A 21255-nucleotide genomic window follows, 5' to 3' on the forward strand; every position below is an offset into this window, starting at 1 on the left:
GGCCTGCGGGACTGAAGGGTCCCAGAGGTTTGATTCCGGCCAAGGGCACATGCCTAGGTTGTGGGCTCGATCCCCAATAGGGGGCGTGCAGGAGGCAGCCAATCAATGATTCTTTCTCATCATTGATGTTTCTCTCTCTATATCCCTCTTTCTTCCTCTCTAAAATCAATAAAAATATATATTTAAAAAATAAATAAAACCACAAACCTATTAGAACAAAATAAAATAAAAAATACAAGTGCTGAAGAAGATGCAGAGCAATTGAAACTCTTACATTGCTGGTAGGAAGGGAAAATGGTGCAGGCATTCTGAAAAACAGCTTGGTAATTTCTTATAAAGTTAAACATATGCTTTCCTTTCTGGCACAACAATTCCTTTCCCAGATATTTGATCTGGGCAACCAAGATGTCCTTAAGCAGGTGAATGAATAGATAAACTGTGGGACATCCGTAGAGTGGAATACTATTTATGATTAAAAAAAAGGAAGGCACTATTAATTCATGCAACATGAATGGATCTTAAATGCATTTTGCTAATAGAAAGAAGCCATTTGTAAAAGGTTACACATTCCATGATTCCATTTATATGACAGTCTCAAAATGACAAAGTTATAACTAACAGAGAACAGATCAGTGGTTGCCAGGGGTAAGAGGTACAGTGAGAGTAACCATAAAGGGCATGAGAGAATTTTTGTAGTGATGGAACTGTTGTGCATCCTGATTGTGTTGGTGGTTGCATGGATCTATACACATGCTCAAATTCAGAAAACTAAAAAAAAGGCATTTTTACTCTGTATGTAAACATAAAAACAGAGGGTGGGGATTTGCTGGATGGTAATTAAAAAAATAAAATTTAGAAAGAGGGAAAAAGAGAAAATCTCTGTTATAAAAGACACTTAGGAGACAATACAAAAATATACAATTTGTGGACTGTTTGGATCCTGGTTTAAACAATCTAAAGGCATTCTTCATACAACCAAGAAAAATTTAATGTTCATTTGGGACTATATGTTAAATTTAAGTTTTTAAAGTATGGTAATGGCCTTGTAATTATGTAAAAAAAAACTTCATCAGTTAGAAATGAATTCTGAAATATATGTGTGAGTGAAAGAAATAGGATTAAATTTGCTACTTTCTTTAAAATAATTAAGAAAAAGGTAGCAGAAAAGATGCATTGTCAAATGTTGAAGCTAAAGGCTCATTATACTATCTTTCTATTTTTGAGTGTGCTTGAAGTTTTCTGTAATTTGTTTTTCTTAAAAATGGAAAATTAGGTTTCAAAAATAGAGAACTTATCTTCAATATGTATTATAAAGCACATGTATTATAAAGGTCTATGGTTGGTTTCCATCGTAATGTCAAATCTTTCCAATGACTCAAAATAAATAAATGCTGTGTGTGCCAAAAATAATACTGACATATGAAAAAATCCAGTCTCTCAGAAATCTTATACCTTGAGAAGTAAACTACTAAAATTACTAGATTAGTAAAGATTTGCAGTTAGAGTTTACAATAGCATATCAAAACAGCTCCCCCACCCCACAATGTCATTTCAATGACACCACCAAAGAAATAAAGGGTAAAAATAATTTTAGAGCAATAATTATGATTCTAAAAATCTCAGGCAAAGCCCCAAAATTACTCGAGCTTTTTTATTCTCATTAATTATTTACACAGTGTGGCTTTCTTGCTGTGTTGGTCCCGTCTGTCCTTTTAAGCAATATTGTTGTTTATTGTTTCTTGAGCACTTAGCACTGTGTGAGATACAGACCATAAATTCCCTCCCTAGGGGACAGCAATCAAAGCCACACAAGCAAAACACGAAGATTAGCTCTTTAAGAAATGAAAACGCAATGAAAGGTTAAGAAGCATGTTCTGAACGCCCTATTTTGCTTTCAGCTTTAAGCTCGTGATATAACATATGCTTCTTTTGGGGGTGCAAAACAAGACGAGTTGGCAGGATCCACGACCAGTTTAGAGGAAATAGAAAACACCCCAGAGATCGTCCCAAGAAAATATCCTCCCTTAGAGAGCCTTTCAGTTTCTGACATATATAAATCCCTAGAACCTATTCCCAGCTCTGGTGGACTGCAATAGCTTTGTGTGTGCGTGAGTGAGTGTGATTCAGGTCTGCCCAGCAGACATTTCTGTTCCCTTTCTTTTGATAACACCACTCTCTGTTTCAGGAACTGCTTCCCCAGTCTCTGTGTTCCTGATGGGATTGTCAATCATAGTGCATCTTTCTCAGACCTTATAAAGACACTAGAGGCCAGTGCACAAAATTTGTGCACTGGGGGCGGGGGGAGTCTCTCAGCCCGGTGTGCGCCCTCCGCAGTCTGGGGCCCCTTGGGGGATGTCCGCCTGCCGGCTTAGGACATCCCTCTTGCAGTCCAGGACCCCTCGCTCCTTACCACCCATCTGCTTGCTGCTCCTCACCACTAGGCTCGCTGCTCCTTAGCATTGCCGCGAAGGCAGGAGAGGCTCCCTCCAACACCGCTGCGCTCGCCAGCCATGAGCTTGGCTTCTGGCTGAGCGGTGCTCCCCCTGTGGGAGCGCACTGACCACCAGGGGGCAGTTTCTGCATTGAGCATCTGTCCCCTGGTGGTCAGTGCGCATCATAGCGACCGGTCGTTCTGGTTGTTCCACTGTAACGGTCGCCTAGGCTTTTATTATACAGATTGTGCTCAAGGATGTGGCTCATTTTTATAGGCCCTGTAATGAAATTTCTCTGCAGTGTCCAATAGGCCAATATGCAAAGAAAAGTAAAAATAAGTGTATGTAGTGTATGTGCTAGCAGGTGTAAGCCCTAGAATTAGGCCCTTGAGACTCTAGTTTCTACAATTCTTTAGATTATATGAGCTACTCCGCAACCTTTGCAGCTAGCACACTCAAGTTTTCGCTTGGGATGGTGTGAATTGGGTTTCTTTTGTAATTTGCACCTGAAAGAATCCCAAGTTAAATAAACTGCCCAAGGCCCAGTGGCTCCTAAATGACAGAGTGATCATTCACACTCAGGTCTGTCTACTTCTTCGTGGCAGAGTTATCCTACTATGGCAACTTACTTTGCATCCTAAAGGTGTTGTATTCCTAAAATATAGTTTTGTTTAAGACTGAGAAAGGGAAAGGCGCTGAGGTGAGGGGCTTGGTCCACCTGATCCTATATTGTTTCCTGGTGGCATGAGGGAGGTGAAAGCTGCAAATACAGTAATATCTAATAAAATATTATTTTAGCTCATTTTGGTATTTAATGCATATGAGTAAGAACTCAAGCTGGCAATCATACGAACTTCCACCCAAGTGCAAATGAAAGGTGTATAATTCTAGGAATGGTATCAAAGTATTTTCTCTCCCCTCTGCTCTATCCAGTTTGTAATGATTGCATTAAAAATAATGTTTGAAATAAATAAATTACAACAACACCAAGAATACATATATTTGTTTCCATTTAAAAAGTACTTTATTCACGGTTTCACCAGTATATGCAAAGAAAAACAAGTACTGAAATGATGCTAATTAAATTAATGGCTTATTTTTTTTTAATAAGAATTACTTTTATGTCTCAAGTCAAATGTTGTTTCCTCACTTTCCTATTTTAAATGTTTATTTCTCTTACTGCACTTATCATGATTTGAAATTATCTTGTTTACTTACTTCTTACATTATTTATTATAACTTGTTTCTTCATTTATTAGTAGGAGTCTTGCCAGTTTTATTTGTCGTCATATTTTTAACAGCCTGGCATGTAAGAGACATGAAGTATTCATTAAATTAACTTAAAAAGCACACTCTTCCAAAATCAAAGTCACTCTTTTGATACTGATAAAATGTACCAATAGCTTACAACTAAAGGATGATGGATTTTCTGTGTTCTCCTATAAAACTGGGGTGGAATTCTATTGTAAGCCCAGGTATCAGCAGATGAGAACAAACAGCATTCTCCAATAGGCAAAGGCTTAGCTGAGTCTAAGAAGGCTTCCTGATTCAACCAGCTCTTCATTTATCAGCATTTTACAGGGACTCTGCATGAGCTTTGTTTGAAGAACGGGTTCCATTACTTAAAAACAGGATCTTGGGGTAGGTGGTAGAATTCCACTGTTCTGGGGAATTTGGAGCAAAAAATAGCTGAAATTATTTACAATTCTAAATTGTATTTTTTTCCTTTTAAAGTCAATGTGCTGTAAGTACTATTAATGTTTTTGTAGTATAATAAAATTACTTCTGCCTCAATTTTAAGGATTTAAGCACTTAATGCTTTTTTAAGAATTTTAGGGAAAAGTGAAACACTAGGGTTTCTAGAATCAGAAAAATCTTCACCTTTTAACTATGTAAAAAATTATACAAGTTAAACCTTATGTTGGAGAATTATGGAATCTTTGGATTCAAAGATTTCTTCTCCCTTTGTGTTAATCTTATATTTGCATTTGATTTTTTTTTTCTGTAAGACAGCATATGAAAACATGTTTAGTGTTTCCTCCCTGTCCAGGTTGCATTTTATCTTGAGTAGATTTAAAACCAGATTAGTTGTAATAGGATTCCAGGATGTGGGCAGATGTCTATTTGTCTCGGACGATGTCTCTGGCAATCAGCTCCTTCATTATTTCATTGGTACCACCATAGATTGGCTGAACTCGGGCATCCACGTAAGCTCTGGATAAATCAGAAGATGATTGAATGAATAAAGATATTAGAAATTATACATTTTGTCTTACTATATAACTATTAATTACTTGAAAGTATTTAATTAAAGAAATCCAAGTAATAAACGTTTTTTATAATTACTTTTTTTCCAGTATGGCATTCATCCTCGATTGGTATAATTACCAAATTTTATTAAGATAGTAATCACCTGTATAGCTTTGTTTTAGTTTGCTTGAAGAGGTTACAAATTCAAAATAACATCTATAAGTTTGTTTTAATTTAATTTTGTAAAATTCAGCACATATAATAGCATTGTAAAAAAGGGCATTTTAGATAGCTATGGATAGAATGTTTTAATTTCTTGTTATCTTTCATTTTTTCCAAAGAAGTTGAAATCCACTGGTTTTGTAGAAAACAAAAGAGAAAATACATATTCTCTAACATCCTGCCACTGCTGCTGCCATCAGGGGTATAAACTGATGCTGTAGAAAATATTACTTCCCACAAAGTTAAAGAGTAACTTATTTTTTGGAAATGGTTAATAGTCACTCCAGTGGTATCTGAGGTTCAAATACCAAGTGTCTGAGTCCAATAGCATGGGCGTGCGCACACGTGCACGCACACATACACACACATACACACACACACACAAGGTTATAAAAAATTCACTTTTGGTAGCCATGACCGTAACCATGTCACTGTATAGTTATTTTTATCTGTTCTCATCTCACTTGATCCTCTCAGCTCTGGGGTCAGGGAGAATAAATATTATATTGTTTTGCAGGTAAAGGAAATGAGAAGTTAATACATTTACTATTTAATGGGCAAATAGATAATTGGCAGACTGCAATGAGAAGGTAGGTATCCTGCAAGTATCTTTTTTATTATATCACAATAGTTTCATTGACCCAGGCATATAGGACTAGTTATTGAGCTTTGGACTTTCCTAGTAGAGAAATTCAAAGGCATTTCTTTTTTAAGCATAAAATCTTTTTTTTTTTAATTGAAATTTGAAATGTGCTAGCTCTCTAGGAACCTGATCAATTCTGGATTTATCCTTCTCCATGCTTATCATAGGGCCCTGCAAAGAGTAAGCACTCAGTAAATACTGACTTGATTCAGTGTATTACAAAGGAACTTTAGTGTCTCCATACCAACTTTCTGAAGAAACTTGAAATCTGGAGACATCAGTGTTTTCAAATATATATTTTTTTCTTTTGAACACATTCCATTGTTGCCCGCAAAATCCAGCCCTTGCATTTAGAGGGCCTGCCTAGCATTTCAGTCTACTTCAGCAGCCTCAATGCTTTTAGACATTTTTGGACTGGGTTAGGTTTTTTTTTGTTTTGTTTTCCACATTACAGAAGTTCCAATGGAATTGGTAATGACAGAGATCAGTAGACCTTTTTATAGGTTACTAATTAAATTCAGTCATCAACTAGAATTAACAGGGAAAGACAGCAGAATAAATGTTTAACCACATAAATGATGAAGCTCTACATCCCAGGCTGCTCTTCCTAGCATGGCAGGGAATCTTGAAATGGCAGAGAGTAAGCCTCACTTCTCACAGGCCCCAGGCCTAATGGGTAAGACTGAAGTAATTCATGCTAAAGAGCAGTTATTTAAAAACAAACCAATGAAATGAAACAAAACAAAAAAGCACCTCTTTTATCTGTGAAACCAAGACTCAGCCACACACAAACACTATAGCTTAATCTGAGGACATAAGAAACACAAATAGAATGATTATTTTCCCTACTAAACCACAGTCTGTACACATCCACATACTGCCCATGGTTTCTCATTAAGTTTTTTTTATATTATCTATTACGTTCTCTCTTGCTATTTTATTAAAAAAATTCCTTCCCTGTGTCTTGGGAGGAAAATAGCAGTCTAGTTGAAAATTTCCAGGGATTTCAAATATGAAGTCATCCAGCTACAGATTTTGCTTGCTACTGATCTGAAGGAATAGCCTTTTGGGCCACGTACTTGGTTGACTCCTCTTCACCTAATCGGCCTTTCTCAGAACCCGAACTAAACCAGACAAACACTGAGCCACCACTTGTCTACTTGCCCAGCAGCAACAGCTGCTGCACAATCGAATAGAAACATACAAACACCCATTATTATTCTACTTTCCTAGCATAGTGAATATTGGAAATAGACTAATATTGTGAGGAAAATATGAAAATGCACAGGAAAAATTTCAGCAATGATTTAATTTGTGCTAGCATAATTCAGTGTTTACTTTTGATTCCATGACTATGCAAAGATAAAAAAGTAAATATGCGTTTAAGACTTGTTTGAAGTAGTTCTAAAAGGATCTACCAAAATCCAAAGCCAAGGATTGATTTAAAAAAAAATTGTTTAGCTACTTCGTGCCCATTCCCAAGAAAGGAAAAAGCCCTACTTATTGCTGAGATTTTATAAAAGGTTATAAATTATATACATCCTGTGATTAAAGCTTTACGAACTTCCCAATGGCTACAGAAAATTAGTAAATTATATCTATGCCAAAGCTTCTGTTCTTAATGTAACTGTAATAAAATGTTTATTTTCCTCGTTAAGGACTGTAAGTATATAAAATGTTTTCAATTATGCTTGCCAAAATGATGCATTTGAAAGTCAGTTTGAATACTTGTTTGATAATTTTCCTTTTAGATATTGGTATTTAGATTAAAATTAGAAAAAGTTTTTAGAAGTCTACAGCTTTCTCATTCTCTGATTCAAAACTAAATTGGACTTCTCTCAAGAGAGCAAAAACTTCTCAGGAAAATTTTATAAGCTGAAAATATTGCTAAATAAGAGGAGGATTTATTTTCTAGAGTGGTGGTGAGAATTGCCAGGGGGAGATTATTGAGGCAAAGATTTATGGAAAGAAGGAAAGAAGAAATTATGAAACGGAGGAAGAAATATAGAAAAGGATGCTGCCTTATTTATGAACTGGTATTGCTTTGAACTTATAGCAAGGATATTCATATGTAATGCCATCAAAAGGTGTATTTAATTTATTTTAGTTTGAAGGAAATAAAATTTCTATTTGGAAAAAATTACTACTTTCAGTTTTTTTAGAGGAAAAAAATAAAATATTTAAGATATGAAAACTTAAATTCTTTTCATATGCAGGCTGATTTTTCTGTAGGGACTTCCCTCTTTTTCTAATTTTAAAAAAGTGACATTTCCATAGAAGACATATAATTGACCAACAGGTATATATATGAAAAAATGCTAACGTCACTAACCATCAGGGAAATGCAAATCAAAATCAGAATGAGATATCACCTCAAATATTGACAAGGATGTAGAGAGACTGGAACTTTGCCTATGGTTGTAGGGAAATGCAAAATGGTACAGCTGCCATGAAAACAACATGATGGTTCCTCAAAACATTAAATAAAACTACCATATGATCCAGAAATCCCACTTGTAGGAATTTATTCAGAAGAATTGAAATCAGGACCTACAGACAATACCAGCACTCACATGTTCATTGCAGTATTATTCACAGTAGCCAAGATGTGGAAACAGCCTGAATGTTCATGGACAGATAAATGGATAAAGAAAATACAGTGTATACATACAGTAGAATACTATTCAACCTTAAAAACAGGAAACTCAGCAGCATGTGATAATTTGGAAGGACCTTGAAGACATTTCTGCGTAGTGAAATAAGCCAGTCACAGAAAGATAAACACCACACTGATTCCACCTATATGAGTTATAAAAATCCATAGACTCAATAAGGAATCATGGTTGCCAGGGACTAAGGGGATGGGAAGATGGAAAGTTACTAATAATGGGCTTAAAATTTCGATTAAGCAAGATGAATAAGCTCTAGTGGTCCATACTGCAATGTTGTACCAATAGTTTACAATACTCTATAGTACACTTAAAAATTTGTGAAGTGCCGGGCTGGTACAGCTCAGTGGTTGAGTGTCGATCCAGGAACCAAGAGGTCACTGGTTTGATTCCTGGTCAGGGCACATGCTGGGGTTTCAGGTCCATCCCCAGTAGGGGATGTTTCAGGTCCATGATGTTTCTCTCTCATCAATGTTTCTATCTCTCTATCTCTCTCCCTTCCTCTCTCTCTAAAAATCAATAAAAAAAAATTATTGTGAAGAGGGTAGATCTCATCTTAAGTGTTCCTATCATGGTAAAATAAAATAAAATAGTTAATAGTCAATGCAAATTAAAGGAAGAATGACAACCTATTTTTTTATCCATTAGATTAAAGGCAATAACATTCATAGCTTAGGATGACAAGTCATCGGACTTTGTTCATTTAAGTATGAGTTGCTACTAACTGGAGGAAATAATCTGGAAATTATAAAATTTAAAATATGCATACTTTTGATCTAGCAATAATACTTTTGGGACTCTGTCTTGTTATAATCAAAAACACACATATCTAAGATAAATGCAGTAAGGTGTTTGTTGTAGCATTGCTTGTCAGAGTAAAAAACAGTAAAATAACCTGAATAATTATGGCTAATCTATAAAATATAACATTACTTAACTATTTCAAAAGTGATATTAGTCCTGTATAACAATTCAAATAAAGCCAAGCATTACTAATGCTTTAGTATATTGGTCTCTCCACTTCCTTTAAAAATGATAAAATCCTCGGGGTGAGCCAATATCATAAAGCTGTTTCCATCTGCTTGATTACACTCTGTAGTCAGTTGAAAATGAAGACTTTGCGCCTTCTTTCCTTCAATGTACAAATCCAGTAATTTTTATTTTTCTTCACATCGTCGGCCAGAGGAGTGTAACAGAATTGTCATACTCACTTCGCAATTGGGTACTCCCACATGTATCCCCAACCTCCATGGAGCTGCACACAGTCATAAGCCACACTGTTTTGTAATTCAGATGCCCTAGATGAATAAAATAAAAAAAAAGGAATATTTGAAATGGATTTGCATGAGGTGCTTCACAATCAGGAAACAAGTTATTTATCAAATGCATACATTTATCCAACAATTAAAAGTAGGCATATAGCCAACCAGAGATATAATTGTAATTTTGTATAAATTACACATGAAATAAATCTCAGGAGAATTTTCACATAATGAATACTGTCTTCATCAATTATATTTTTGGTTGACTTTCTGTTAAGGCTATAAACAAAATGTGGAAAGCATAGACTATTTGGTTTTGGCTACTTTATGCCTGAGAGGGATATAGTGAAAACTTGAAGTTGCTCTACTTTATTTAGACTCTCTATATGATCTAAGTTAACAGTATAATTATACAATCACCTATTTCCTTTTGTCTTTGAATTATGTCGTAACCCCCTACCCCCAAAATGTCACTTCCTACCTTAATGCTATAAGTCTGAATTCAAATAATTGTAGAAAAAAAATTTTAGGGTTTTCAGAAATAAACTGAAAGTAAAAATGAAAACCTAAGGAGGGTTCACTAGTGTTAAAGGGCATGCTATCATATAGGAAACTTATTAAAGAATATTTAGGAATTATTGTCCTTGAGACAATATGAAGTACTTGAGAAATATTCTTTTCTGATCTTATCACAATAATTTCAACTATCATTAAGGGATTTTTATTCATCTTAACATAAAAGATAAGTTAGTTCAAAATTACTTTCAACATATTTTTCAGAAGCATGAAACAAAGCAAAGGTAAGCATGGACACATTTTCCTATTGCAAATAATTTTTAACTCCAATAGGACAGGTGAGGATGTTCCCAAGAAATACAGTAACGATATGATTAATAGACAAGACTCAAGGGTAATAATATTTGGAATTCTATACATTTTTGTATTTGGTAAGTATTTCAGTGAAATATGTACCAGATTATAACTAGTTGCTTACTCTGCTACAATATGAAATGCCATATGTTTATGCGTCTGTAAACCAGGTGTTTTCAAGGACAGTGAGGTCCATAACTATCCAAATATCTCTTTTTCCGAAAATATCTAAAGTTATTTTTACACTTTTTAAACTAATCAAGAAACTTGCTGTAAATGTGTCCCCTTCCCAAAGTGCAAGTTCCTAGTAATTTCAACCTGTCAATTTTATTATTTTGGAATCATTACATAAAGCACTATTCTGCATATTTCCCCATTCTACTTCTGATTGAACTGAACACAAGTTAATGAGTAATGACAGGAATTTTTTCTAGGTTATTTTTGGGCTAATGGGATGTGAGAATGTTTGCTTTTAAAACAGAGACCAAACCCATGTCCAGAATCTGATTTAAACTATGTTCTTGCATCATAAAGTATACAAAAGCCTTATAGGCATCTTTTTTTCAATCAACTCACCTTTAATACCATTGCTAATCATCTTTAACACAAATGAAAGACTTTCTGAACTTAATAGCATATTCTTTCCTTTCACTTAATAGAGCATGTACAACTTTTGATTGGACAGTCAGTTCTTCAGAATTTTTTCTTTGATCTAAAAACACCTTAAATAGGAAAATCCTGTCCAAGCTACTCATTTCACAGATATTAAAATGCTGTCTTAAAAAAATAAATTTAATGATAGTTATTTAATGAAAACTGGGACTTTTCAGGACTTTAAGTTTTACTGTAAATTTTTGGTCTCACTATGCTGACACTCTTCAGATAATTTTAAATTAAACTTAAATAAACTAATCAGTCATCCTACTTCAGTCTCTTAGTGCTTTATTTTCAATAGCATGCTAAAAGTTAAATACTAACTCGAGTAATTTTTAGCATATTATAAGTTGCTAGTTTTCATTGACTCAGCCTTCTTCCTTTCGGACCCTCCAGGCTGAGTTTAAAGTTAAGAGAATTCCATAACAGTCTGAACAAACAGCACATTTTAATTACAGCATGCATACCAATATTTCGCCATGGAAGCCGAGGCAGAGTCCAGACGTTTTGTTTCATGCAGCTGGAGACAGCTGTCCACAAAAGCTCTGGTTACACAAATGTGTGTTTTTAATTCTGCTAGTTTATGCTGCACCGTCTTGAGTTGAAAGGAAATGAAAAATAAAAATGAGCATGGTAGAAGAGCATGTTTTGAGTTACCTAGCATATCAAACATTATATAATAGAAGATTTTTAGAGCAAAACAAACGTGGAATTACTGGGTTGTGTGTTTTTCTTTCTTTCAACAAAAAAATAAGCATATGTTAACGAAAGAGCTTAAATTTAAACACTGCTGTATTTCAATGCTAAGGAAACTTGTAAGGAAAGAAAAGATGCAAAAATAAATACATAACTATCTGATGTTTTAGATGAAAAAGTTTAGACCATGTAGGGAAGCTTCTTGAAAACAGCATGACTGATGGGTGAGCACCATCTTGTGGTACAGTCCTGTAGGTACAACTGCTGAAAAACATATTTTCCTCTGGAATCTAAACCCATGAAGAAGTTTTCTCTATTAGTGAAATTAAGTAATCACATTCCTCTATTCTGCTTGTTTGTCTTGGAAAAAAAATAAAGTAACAAGTTGGAGTGACCACATACAAAATATTATGTTATATTGCAAAGTATTTAATCTATATCTGTAAAATGCAATAAAAGAATAAAAGAACTGAAATCTCAAGAGATCAGAGTCCAGTACCCCCAACCTCTTCTGAATTCTCCCCACCCTTCCTCTTCTCTCTCTCAATAGCTTGTCTAGAAGAGTCTCTAACTTGAACTAAATGGTCAGGAATTGTCAGCACTAATATACCTATATACCTTCTCCTGTTGGCCATAGACAACCATCAGTGCCCTTGAAAATTATCTTATCTAGCCCATTCTCAACTGCTCTCACTTCAATCAACTTTTCTTGTATTCCTGACTCTTGGCTCCCACACCTTGAACTTTAAGTTTAAATATGGTCTCTTTAAGCACCAACCCTCGAACTTCCTTCAGGAACTGGCTTAGATTTGAAATACTGGCTTTCTACTCCAAAAAGACACTGCGTTAATTGACCTCTTGGGTTCAAGGTCCAGCTATGGTCAGCTGGCTCCAACTTCCTTGTGGAAATTCAGATAGAAATAGAGTTCTGATCATTCTGCTGTGGAATATTTGAGTGAGACCTACACTGTGGCTAACTAAAAGCATGGAAGTTATTGATGAAGGTTACTCAGTGAAACTTAAACTAGAAATTAAATGTACCCCACACTGGCAAGTCCAAAGTCATGACTGAGTTCTCAAAGGGAGGTTTTGGGGACCAGATTCTTAGAGGATGCTGCCTTTACTACTGGTTACAGCAATTCTCAAACCTCAAAACCAAACCTTTCGGTATAGCTGTGGTGGGGAAAGTTTGGGTACTTTACATTTCCGGAAAAGGGTAGAAAAGGAGTCTAATCAGACCCAGGACCAGGCAAGACCAGGGTGTGTCAGAGAGAGTAGGTACTCTGATGAACAGATTCCTTGTAAGTGTACCGACATAACGGGCTGTGCTGATGAAAAATCCAACGGACTGCCTTTCACTTGGCTTCACACCATCCTGTTCTAGAAACAGACAATGTGACTGGCTCCCATGATTCCAAAACCAAGCAGTTGGAAGGCTGATGACACACTTTTCCCACCTCTGTACCTTGGACTCTAATTCAGAACATCTAAACCTTCTTCTCATTCTTTCCATTACTGTTTCTATTTCCCTTTCTAGTCGCTTAATTAGGCCAACTCCCTACCCTTTCATCAGCACAAAGTTTTCCACTCCCACCCCACATATCTGCCTTTACTCATAGAAAATCTATAGATGAAACAAGGAATGAAAAAAGGTGGGGAAATACTCTTCTATGCACTGAAAACAGATGAGGGTATGTTCCACGGAAATCCCTGAAACTCAGTTCTGAGACTACTTCCAGCTCAGTTCAGTGACGCTCCATTTGGAAAATAAGGGGGAACCTGACAAGTCTCAAGACACTTCTGCCCTATCCACCCCAGTGGGTGGCACGTTTGCGAATTTATGCACTATTTATAGGAGGGAATAAAAAACTCTAAGACCAATTCTCTCATATGAGAGCTGTTCCAATGGGAATGCTGGGAGCTTCCAGAGGCTGAAGTTAAATTTCAGACCAGCATGGGCTCATTTATAATTCTTGTGTCAGCGCATTTGGTGAGGTCCAGAGGTCTGAAGGAATAAATGCCTCCAATGGTACATCATTTACTCTCTGGAGATATAGAGATTAAATATTTACATGTTCTTGGCATTGAGTTGGGTGTTACTACGCAGATTTGGTCTTTGCTCTTCAGACACTGTGCCATTCTTTTAGAAATTATTCTCTAATGAATAGCAGTTACTAATTGTACCACACATTATTAGCAAGGTACTTTTTGTGAATGATCAACATGCTCATAGCAGTACTGTTTAATATTCATTAACAGTTGCTAATAGATAATATTGCAGCTAGCATTAAAAGAATTCCCTTAAGTTACTAAGTAGACCAGATAGAGTCTCTTTCAGACTTCTGAGTAAAAAAAAAAATTCTTAGAATCATAGAATTGTGGAAATGGAAGACACCTTGGAAAGTTATCTAGCCCCAGTATTCCATCTGAACAACACCATTAGTTGAACTCTCAATATGTTATGCCTGAAATATAAAGTATAACATCTTAGGTTTGCTATCTAATATTGTAGTTAATTAATCCTACACTCAAGGTCTTAAGAACTGGATATTCGGTTTTTGGAGGAATGTGAGAAAGAAGTGTTGTTTTCTTCTCCTATTTCTTTTTCTAATACTTTGTGTCCTTAGAATCAAGAGCACATGTCACCCAGGAAATAACTAAAGCTTGTGTTAAGAAAGAACGCTGAATTTTCACTTCATTGAACATGGGTGAACATGTATGAAGGGAAGGAAAAAGAATAAAGTCTATCTACCTTAAATTTCCGGGTAGTAAGACTAGTGTCTGAATTAAGAGTGTAGGTTCTGGAGTTAGAATATCTGTGTAATCTTGGGCAAGTTACTTAACCTCTCTATGACTCAATCTCCTTATCTGTAAAATAAGGATAAATATAATAGTTATTATGCAGAGTTGCTGTGAAAAAAACATAAGACAATCCATTTAGCAATGTCTGGCACACAGGCACAATGCAAAATAATGATAAATGACAGTCATTATAATTATTTAATATCAGAATTTTACTGTTTTATTGTCTATTCCATGAAAAATCGTAAGACTTAACATCAAATATGGAAAGTATGAATGAAATGGAAATCCTATAACTACTTAAGTATGGTAGGTCTCCATCTTATAAAAAATTTATTGATTTGAGAGGGAGAGAGAGAGATATCAATTTGTTGTTTCATTTGCTAGTATTTACATATTCATTGGTTGATTCTTGTATGTGCCCTAACCAGGGATAAAATCCTCAACCCTGGTGTATCATAATGACGCTCCAACTGACTGAACTACCCGGATAAGACTAAATATGGTAGGTCTCCATCTTAAAAAGAAAACAAATTTTTGTGAAATGCATCCAAATGGTCAGAAAGGACCAACATGTTCAAAATTCAAGGATAAAAAAGAGAAAGAAAACAGATTTGTTATGTGCTCATAAAATGACATTTGGCTAAGTATAATATGGCATTTAAAGATCTTCTATTTCAACTTAATAACCAGAACCATAGTGTACACAGCACTAGAATAGGCTGTGTAGGCATGTATTGAACATTTATCTTCTCTGAATAGATTAAATTCCTAGATTCAATATGAAAATATTATTTAAATATACTTATTTAGATAAAACAGAAAAATTAGAAGAAATATCTCAGAATTCTCAAAACATACATTTACTTGGAAAATACTACTTGTCAATAATATAGTGGTGGAAGCAGAATGCTACTTTTGAAATTACCTTTGAAAGAAGGCAACCAAAAAATGGCACCTGCTTTGAAAAGGATTAAAACTATTTCTTCTTTTTGTGTTATTTTACATATGTATTACATATATATTAACAAATATTTTCTTCATATTTAAAATCCAGGAAATGTCAAAACACATTTAACGTTCTTAGTTATATAATCTGGGTAATATTGTAGTCATCTTTGTTGTGATTTAATATGAATTCCATAAATACAGGAATTGTATATTTCTAAGGGGATGGAAAATATGTCTATTTAGTTCTTTTTTTTAAATATATCTTTATTGATTTCAGAGAGGAAGGAAGAGGGAGAGAGAGATAGAAACATCCATCATGAGAGAGAATCATGGATCGGCTGCCTCCTGCAAGTCCCCCACTGGGGATTGAGCCCACAACCCAGGCATGTGCCCTTGACCAGAATCGAACCTGGGACCTTTCAGTTTGCAGGCCGATGCTCTATCCACTGAACCAAACCAGCTAGGTCTAGTTCATTTTTATTTTATTTTATTTTTTGTTAGGATATTTTTTTTCATTGAGTTTTAGAGAGAGTAGAGGGAGAGAGACAGAGAGAGAAACATCAATGTGTGAGATACACATTGATTGGTTGCCCCCCACATGAGCCATGACCAGGGCCAGGGATCAAGCCCGCAACTGAGGTACGTGCCCTTGACCAGAATAAAACCACCGGGACCCTACAGTCTGTAGGCTGATGCTCTATCCACTGAGCCAAACTGGGCTTGAATGTTTTTAATAAGCATTTTTTATGTGAAAGTGGTGGTGGCTGGATTTCGGAAGCAAATGACACCAATTCTATTTTGGGTAAAGTTGGGGAAGTCACAGAGTGATTTCCAGTGGTATTATTCCCTTCATATTGCTAGAAGTCTTGAGTGTGTACTTCCAGAGTCATACCTGTGAAATTATATGTGAGCACACAACCTTTTGAAGGCAATCAATATATATTTTCTTAGTGAAACAATGGATCTCAGTATTTTTCAGGGGGAGACTACTGGCATTTGAGTGAGACATTAGTTGGTGATCTCTGAGTTACAGAATGTTTAACAACACTAGACTCCAGGGCTTGCATCGCAAGTCTCCGTACTATCCTCCCTGACTCTTCTAAATGCCTGGGGAAGAGGGCAGTCATTGAGAATCACTAATATCAGTAAATCAGTGATACATAAATAAAAGGGAATATAAAGTATAATATCTAGGGAGGTCAAATCATACTGTTTTTAAAAATGTTTTCTTATGCCTAATGTTTACAAATTCAGAACAACTGTATTTAGAGCTGTTATGTCAATAAGAAAGTTAGGATGTAAATACATATTTTTAGAATGGGAAAATGTTAAGTTGATGAACATATAGGTAGCAAATAGGTCCCAAAATGACATGGAGTTTGTCCAGTTGATAAAAAAGAGTCCCTCTATTGGAACAAAATAGAGGAAGATATTATATAAAGGGGGCAGCTAATTTAATGAGAGCTTACTTTGCCATACAATATTCTGAGCACTTCATGTATGTTACCTCATCTAGTGCTCAAAGTAATCTATGGGGTGATGTTACTCACATCTTACAAATAAGAAAATACTCTGAGAGAGATAATACAACTTGCCTAAACCACAGATATTCGAGGAGCTATGCTAAGATTTCACTGAATTCAGTAAATTTAACTGAATTTACTTTCTATAATGTTGGCTCTAAAAAGCTACCAATGTGTTTCATCTCTCCTTTTGCCTTCACAAGGCCTTTCAGCCAAGTCATTCTGTTATGGAGGATATATGAAATCTTATGCTAACCAACAAAATAACCTTCTTAATTTAGTAACATATAATGAACAATGCATCTCCCCAAGTCAGGGAAGAGGAGATATGCCCAAAGGCCCAGTTTGTCATGCTTGCCATAAATCACTAACAACCTTTTGAGCATATTACAGGAACTAGCTTCAAGGAAGGAGGTTGACTCCAGCAACCAGATGTTCAACCATAAAAACTGGATCTTCACTTGCCCGCTTTGAAAATAATCATCGGAATGGACTGTGCTAACTTATACATAGAAAACTTTCAACCCTCCTCCCCCTGATTTATTTGTTCTGCTTTCCCTGTACCTCCTGCTAAGAACCCTTGTCTGCACTGAGATGTTAAGATGGCCTTTGGGATAAGAGTCCCCATCTTCTCAGGTGGCTGGCACTTGAATAAACTGCTTTCCTTCTTACCAGCACCTGTCTTAGGAGTTTGGCTTTCATGGGGGCAGGCAGCCATACCTGCATTCCATTACAATTCTACTTAAAACTTTTCAAGTAGATTTCCAAATCCAGCTGTTTTCTTTTCATTGGTAAAGTGTTTCAACAATTGGATGACTGCATTGTTAATAAACTGTTCCTTCATTTAAGGTGACACTAGAGGGTCTAAAATTTGATTGGAATATTTGGTGATTATGGCCACCATATACTGAGTTCTTTTGAAAATACCTTAAAATCCTGGCAAAGCCCACACTTAATTAAACACCATCATCCACTTTCTCTGTGCTTAAACCTAGGCCGATAAAACCTTTTACAAAGGCTGATACACAAAAAATCAGAAGGTACCCCTATAAATTCATGATCAGTAACTTAAATGGGTCCTCAACACTGCTAGCAGGCTCACCATATTTCTCTAGCTAGTTCTATTTTTCACTCTGAAGAGGGTATTTTCAAACTTGCCTTACTCTCCTCCAACCCTGACATCCCCCATTTATCCACATCTTTTCCCCTTATTGTTATGTAAAGAAATGCAAACCTTCAGAAGAGAGCTTTTGTAAATTTCTACCGGTAGAGCTGAACCCATGCCCACCCTTTCCTCTTTTCTTCCTGTTACCATCGAGGAAGCAACTCTCCTGTTGGGATGGGAAGGCCTATCTTTCCATGTGCTTTGGCACCCATATCTTTATACCTTCTCACAGATCATGTGCAATTAATTATCTGGCCCATACCTACAATCTATCCCTCTTTACTAAATCCTTTTTCTAGTTCTTAAAATATGCTTCAGCATTTTCATCCTAATAATAATATCAACAATTAATAATCTCCAAATATCTCATTTGACCCCAACATCTCCTTTCCCTACTCCTTCCCCACCCTTTCTCTCCAATTAATATTCACAGCCAAACTCAGGAAAGAGTTGTCTGCCATCAGTATCTTTACTTCCTCATTTCCATTTACTCCTCTGGCATCACCTCCACACGAGTCCATTAATGGCTCTTACAAAATAACCTCCATATCAGTCCAGTGTGCACTCTTTGGCCTTACTCATATTTTCTTTCCAAGTAGCCTGGGCGCTACTTCCTCCTACTTGAAGTTCTTTCTCTCGGCTTCTGTGATGCTTGCCTTATGAGCTGTCTCCTTTTTAGGTGTTCATTTTCAGTTGCCTTTGTAGGCTCTTCCCTTCTTATTTCACTTAAGTTCTGTAATATTTTTCTCAGGTTTCTGTCCTAGGATGTCTTCTTGTCTTACTGTCTACTCTCTCTCCCTCAATGATCTCATCCACCTCCATGGATTCTAATACCACCTGGATGAAAATTACTCCATATTTATGTTGAGCCTAGACCCTTTTCAGAAGGGTAAATTGATATTATCTAATACTAAACCATGACAACAAGCTTACCTGGATATGTGCCACTGTTTTCCCAAAAGCTTTTCTTTGTTTAACGTAGTCCCTGGTTTCTTCAAACATGAATTCACTGGCTGAAACTCCTAATTCGGCAATCAAAAGCCTTTCCTATAACCCAGAAATTAGGTCTTAAACAAGTGATTTTCACATGATTTCAATGATAATAAATCTCAGAAATAATCTTTATAAAACTCCAATTAATTTAGTTCTTAACTTTTTTATAAGAATATTTTGACATATCTGTAATAGCTTCCTAAAGCAAACCCTTTATTTTTATGATTGATTCTCTTTACTATATACAGATATATATGTAATTTATTAACCCCCCCCCTTTTTCTTTCTATGCATCTATGAGAAAAGAAATTCTGAAGTTGTCGATTTTCACCTATTGATCTCTGAACAGCACATATCCTGCAGTATCCGTGGAAAATAACATTTTAAAGCGCATAGGATAAATTCTGCCCATTAGTGTAAAAGTGTCCACAGTCAGTTAAATTCCATCTTGCCGGTGATTTTCATATTCCACTTCTATGCCAGTGTTCCTAGCCCTGGTCCCCAGTTTCATGTTTAGCCCATGCTGTGCCAGTTACTAGGCAGGTGCAGCCTCTTATGTGAGGCTCAATGATCACTCAGCAACCGCACACCAAAAACTCAGATGTGAGGGCTGATCCTATGTGGCTAAAACTACTTGGTCTGAACTTAACATTTCCCCTTTAGATTCTCAGGTATTATTAAAAAAACAAACAACAAAAACAAACAAACAAACAAAAAACTACCAATGTTTTGGCTGATATTTCTTTGTAAAGAGCTATAAATTCTTTTTTTTCCTCTTTCAGCATGTGATGAGAAGAGGGCATAATCTACCCAGAAGGAACTTGGGATTGAAGTATACATGTAGGCAGCCAAAGAAAGGCAATGGAAATTACACATCATCTTCTTCTCTGAAAACCTGAGGCATGCCAGATTTTATTCCACATTGCTCCTATCCTGAGGAGGGGACTATTAGGCCCCTTCGAGAGGGAATCACCTTGGTTGAGATAAAATGTCTTCTTTTTTTTTTAATCTTTTACCCTACTCTATTCTTCCATTTTATTCCTCTCTCTGCTTCAGTTTAAATGTTTGCCTATTGATCTGTCATTAATTCACTAATCCTGTTTTCTACTTTGCCCAGACTCTATATTCATTCAATGGAGACATACAAATTCTTGAATTGTGGTTCAGAAGCTAAAATCATTCCAAGAAGGAATCAAAGAACTGAAATATCTATTTTCCCTACTCACTTATAAGCTTTGAATGAATATCCCCAAGTTCAGTTATTTACTTATGTAGCCTACAAAATTCATATTTTCTTTTTACTTTAAGTTACAGTCAAATGATAGGCTATATTACAAGTTTTATATACATGGATTTATATAGTTCTATAGTATTCTATTCTATTTAACACTTCTCACCTGTGGAAGCTCTTGCATGAGGTAATAGAAGCCTTTATTCTCTTCTCCAAGCAAGGCGCTAGCTGGCAACCGTACGTCTTCAAAAAATAATTCTGCAGTGTCCTAAGAGATCATACAACTAAGTACAGGATTATTTCATTTAAATCCCACAATAACCTGATGATATTATTTCCATTAAACAAACAAACAAACAAACAAAAACAACAAACCAACTGGGAGCCAAGTTGGCGTTGTTAATGAACACTAGTCAGTGGTAAACCAGGGAAGCAAACTCAGGTTCAACTGATTTCAAAACTTCTGGCTTTTCCACTGCAAAACACCATCATTCTAGCTCCAATACTGTCCAGATCTGTGGGTACTGAGGACTAAGGGTTTCTAATGCACATTAAATAAAATGTTTTCTTTTTCAGCAACAAAAAATTATCAAGTAATTAGCAAAAAATAGAAAAATTTTCTGTTCTTAGTTCTTCCTTTTCTTTAATCAATTTCATAAATAGGGGGCCTATTATCATTTAGTTAATTTTGCCATTTCTAAAGCAGATATTTAAAATATCCCGATTCACTTTTATTGCCGACCACTAGGAGGAGGTAAAGCTGCATGAACGGTGGAATGAATCTCCATTCTGAAAAGCATGTTTTAGGAATTCAGCATTGGAAGGTATGATTGTGCTTTATGCCAGTTCTCTATATAAGGCATAATCGAGTAAATTCAATTATTTATAAATA

The 21255-nt window shown here is 35.7% G+C and overlaps 1 protein-coding gene across 1 annotated transcript in view; it reads right to left on the bottom strand.

Moving 5' to 3' along the window:
• Positions 1-3410: 3410 nt before the first annotated feature.
• ACADL (acyl-CoA dehydrogenase long chain) overlaps positions 3411-21255 on the bottom strand; it is a 35735-nt gene continuing 17890 nt past the window's right edge. The window contains exons 7-11 of the mRNA XM_080667233.1: positions 20530-20631; positions 19073-19186; positions 11470-11597; positions 9428-9514; positions 3411-4646 (exon numbers count right to left, since the gene is read on the bottom strand). Of these exons, the coding sequence (XP_080523359.1) occupies positions 4553-4646; positions 9428-9514; positions 11470-11597; positions 19073-19186; positions 20530-20631 (525 nt within the window). The 3' untranslated portion in view covers positions 3411-4552. The remainder of the gene's footprint in view (positions 4647-9427; positions 9515-11469; positions 11598-19072; positions 19187-20529; positions 20632-21255) is intronic.

This window comes from Plecotus auritus (assembly GCF_963455305.1).
Source record: "Plecotus auritus genome assembly, chromosome: 5".
Lineage (NCBI taxonomy): Eukaryota > Metazoa > Chordata > Mammalia > Chiroptera > Vespertilionidae > Plecotus > Plecotus auritus.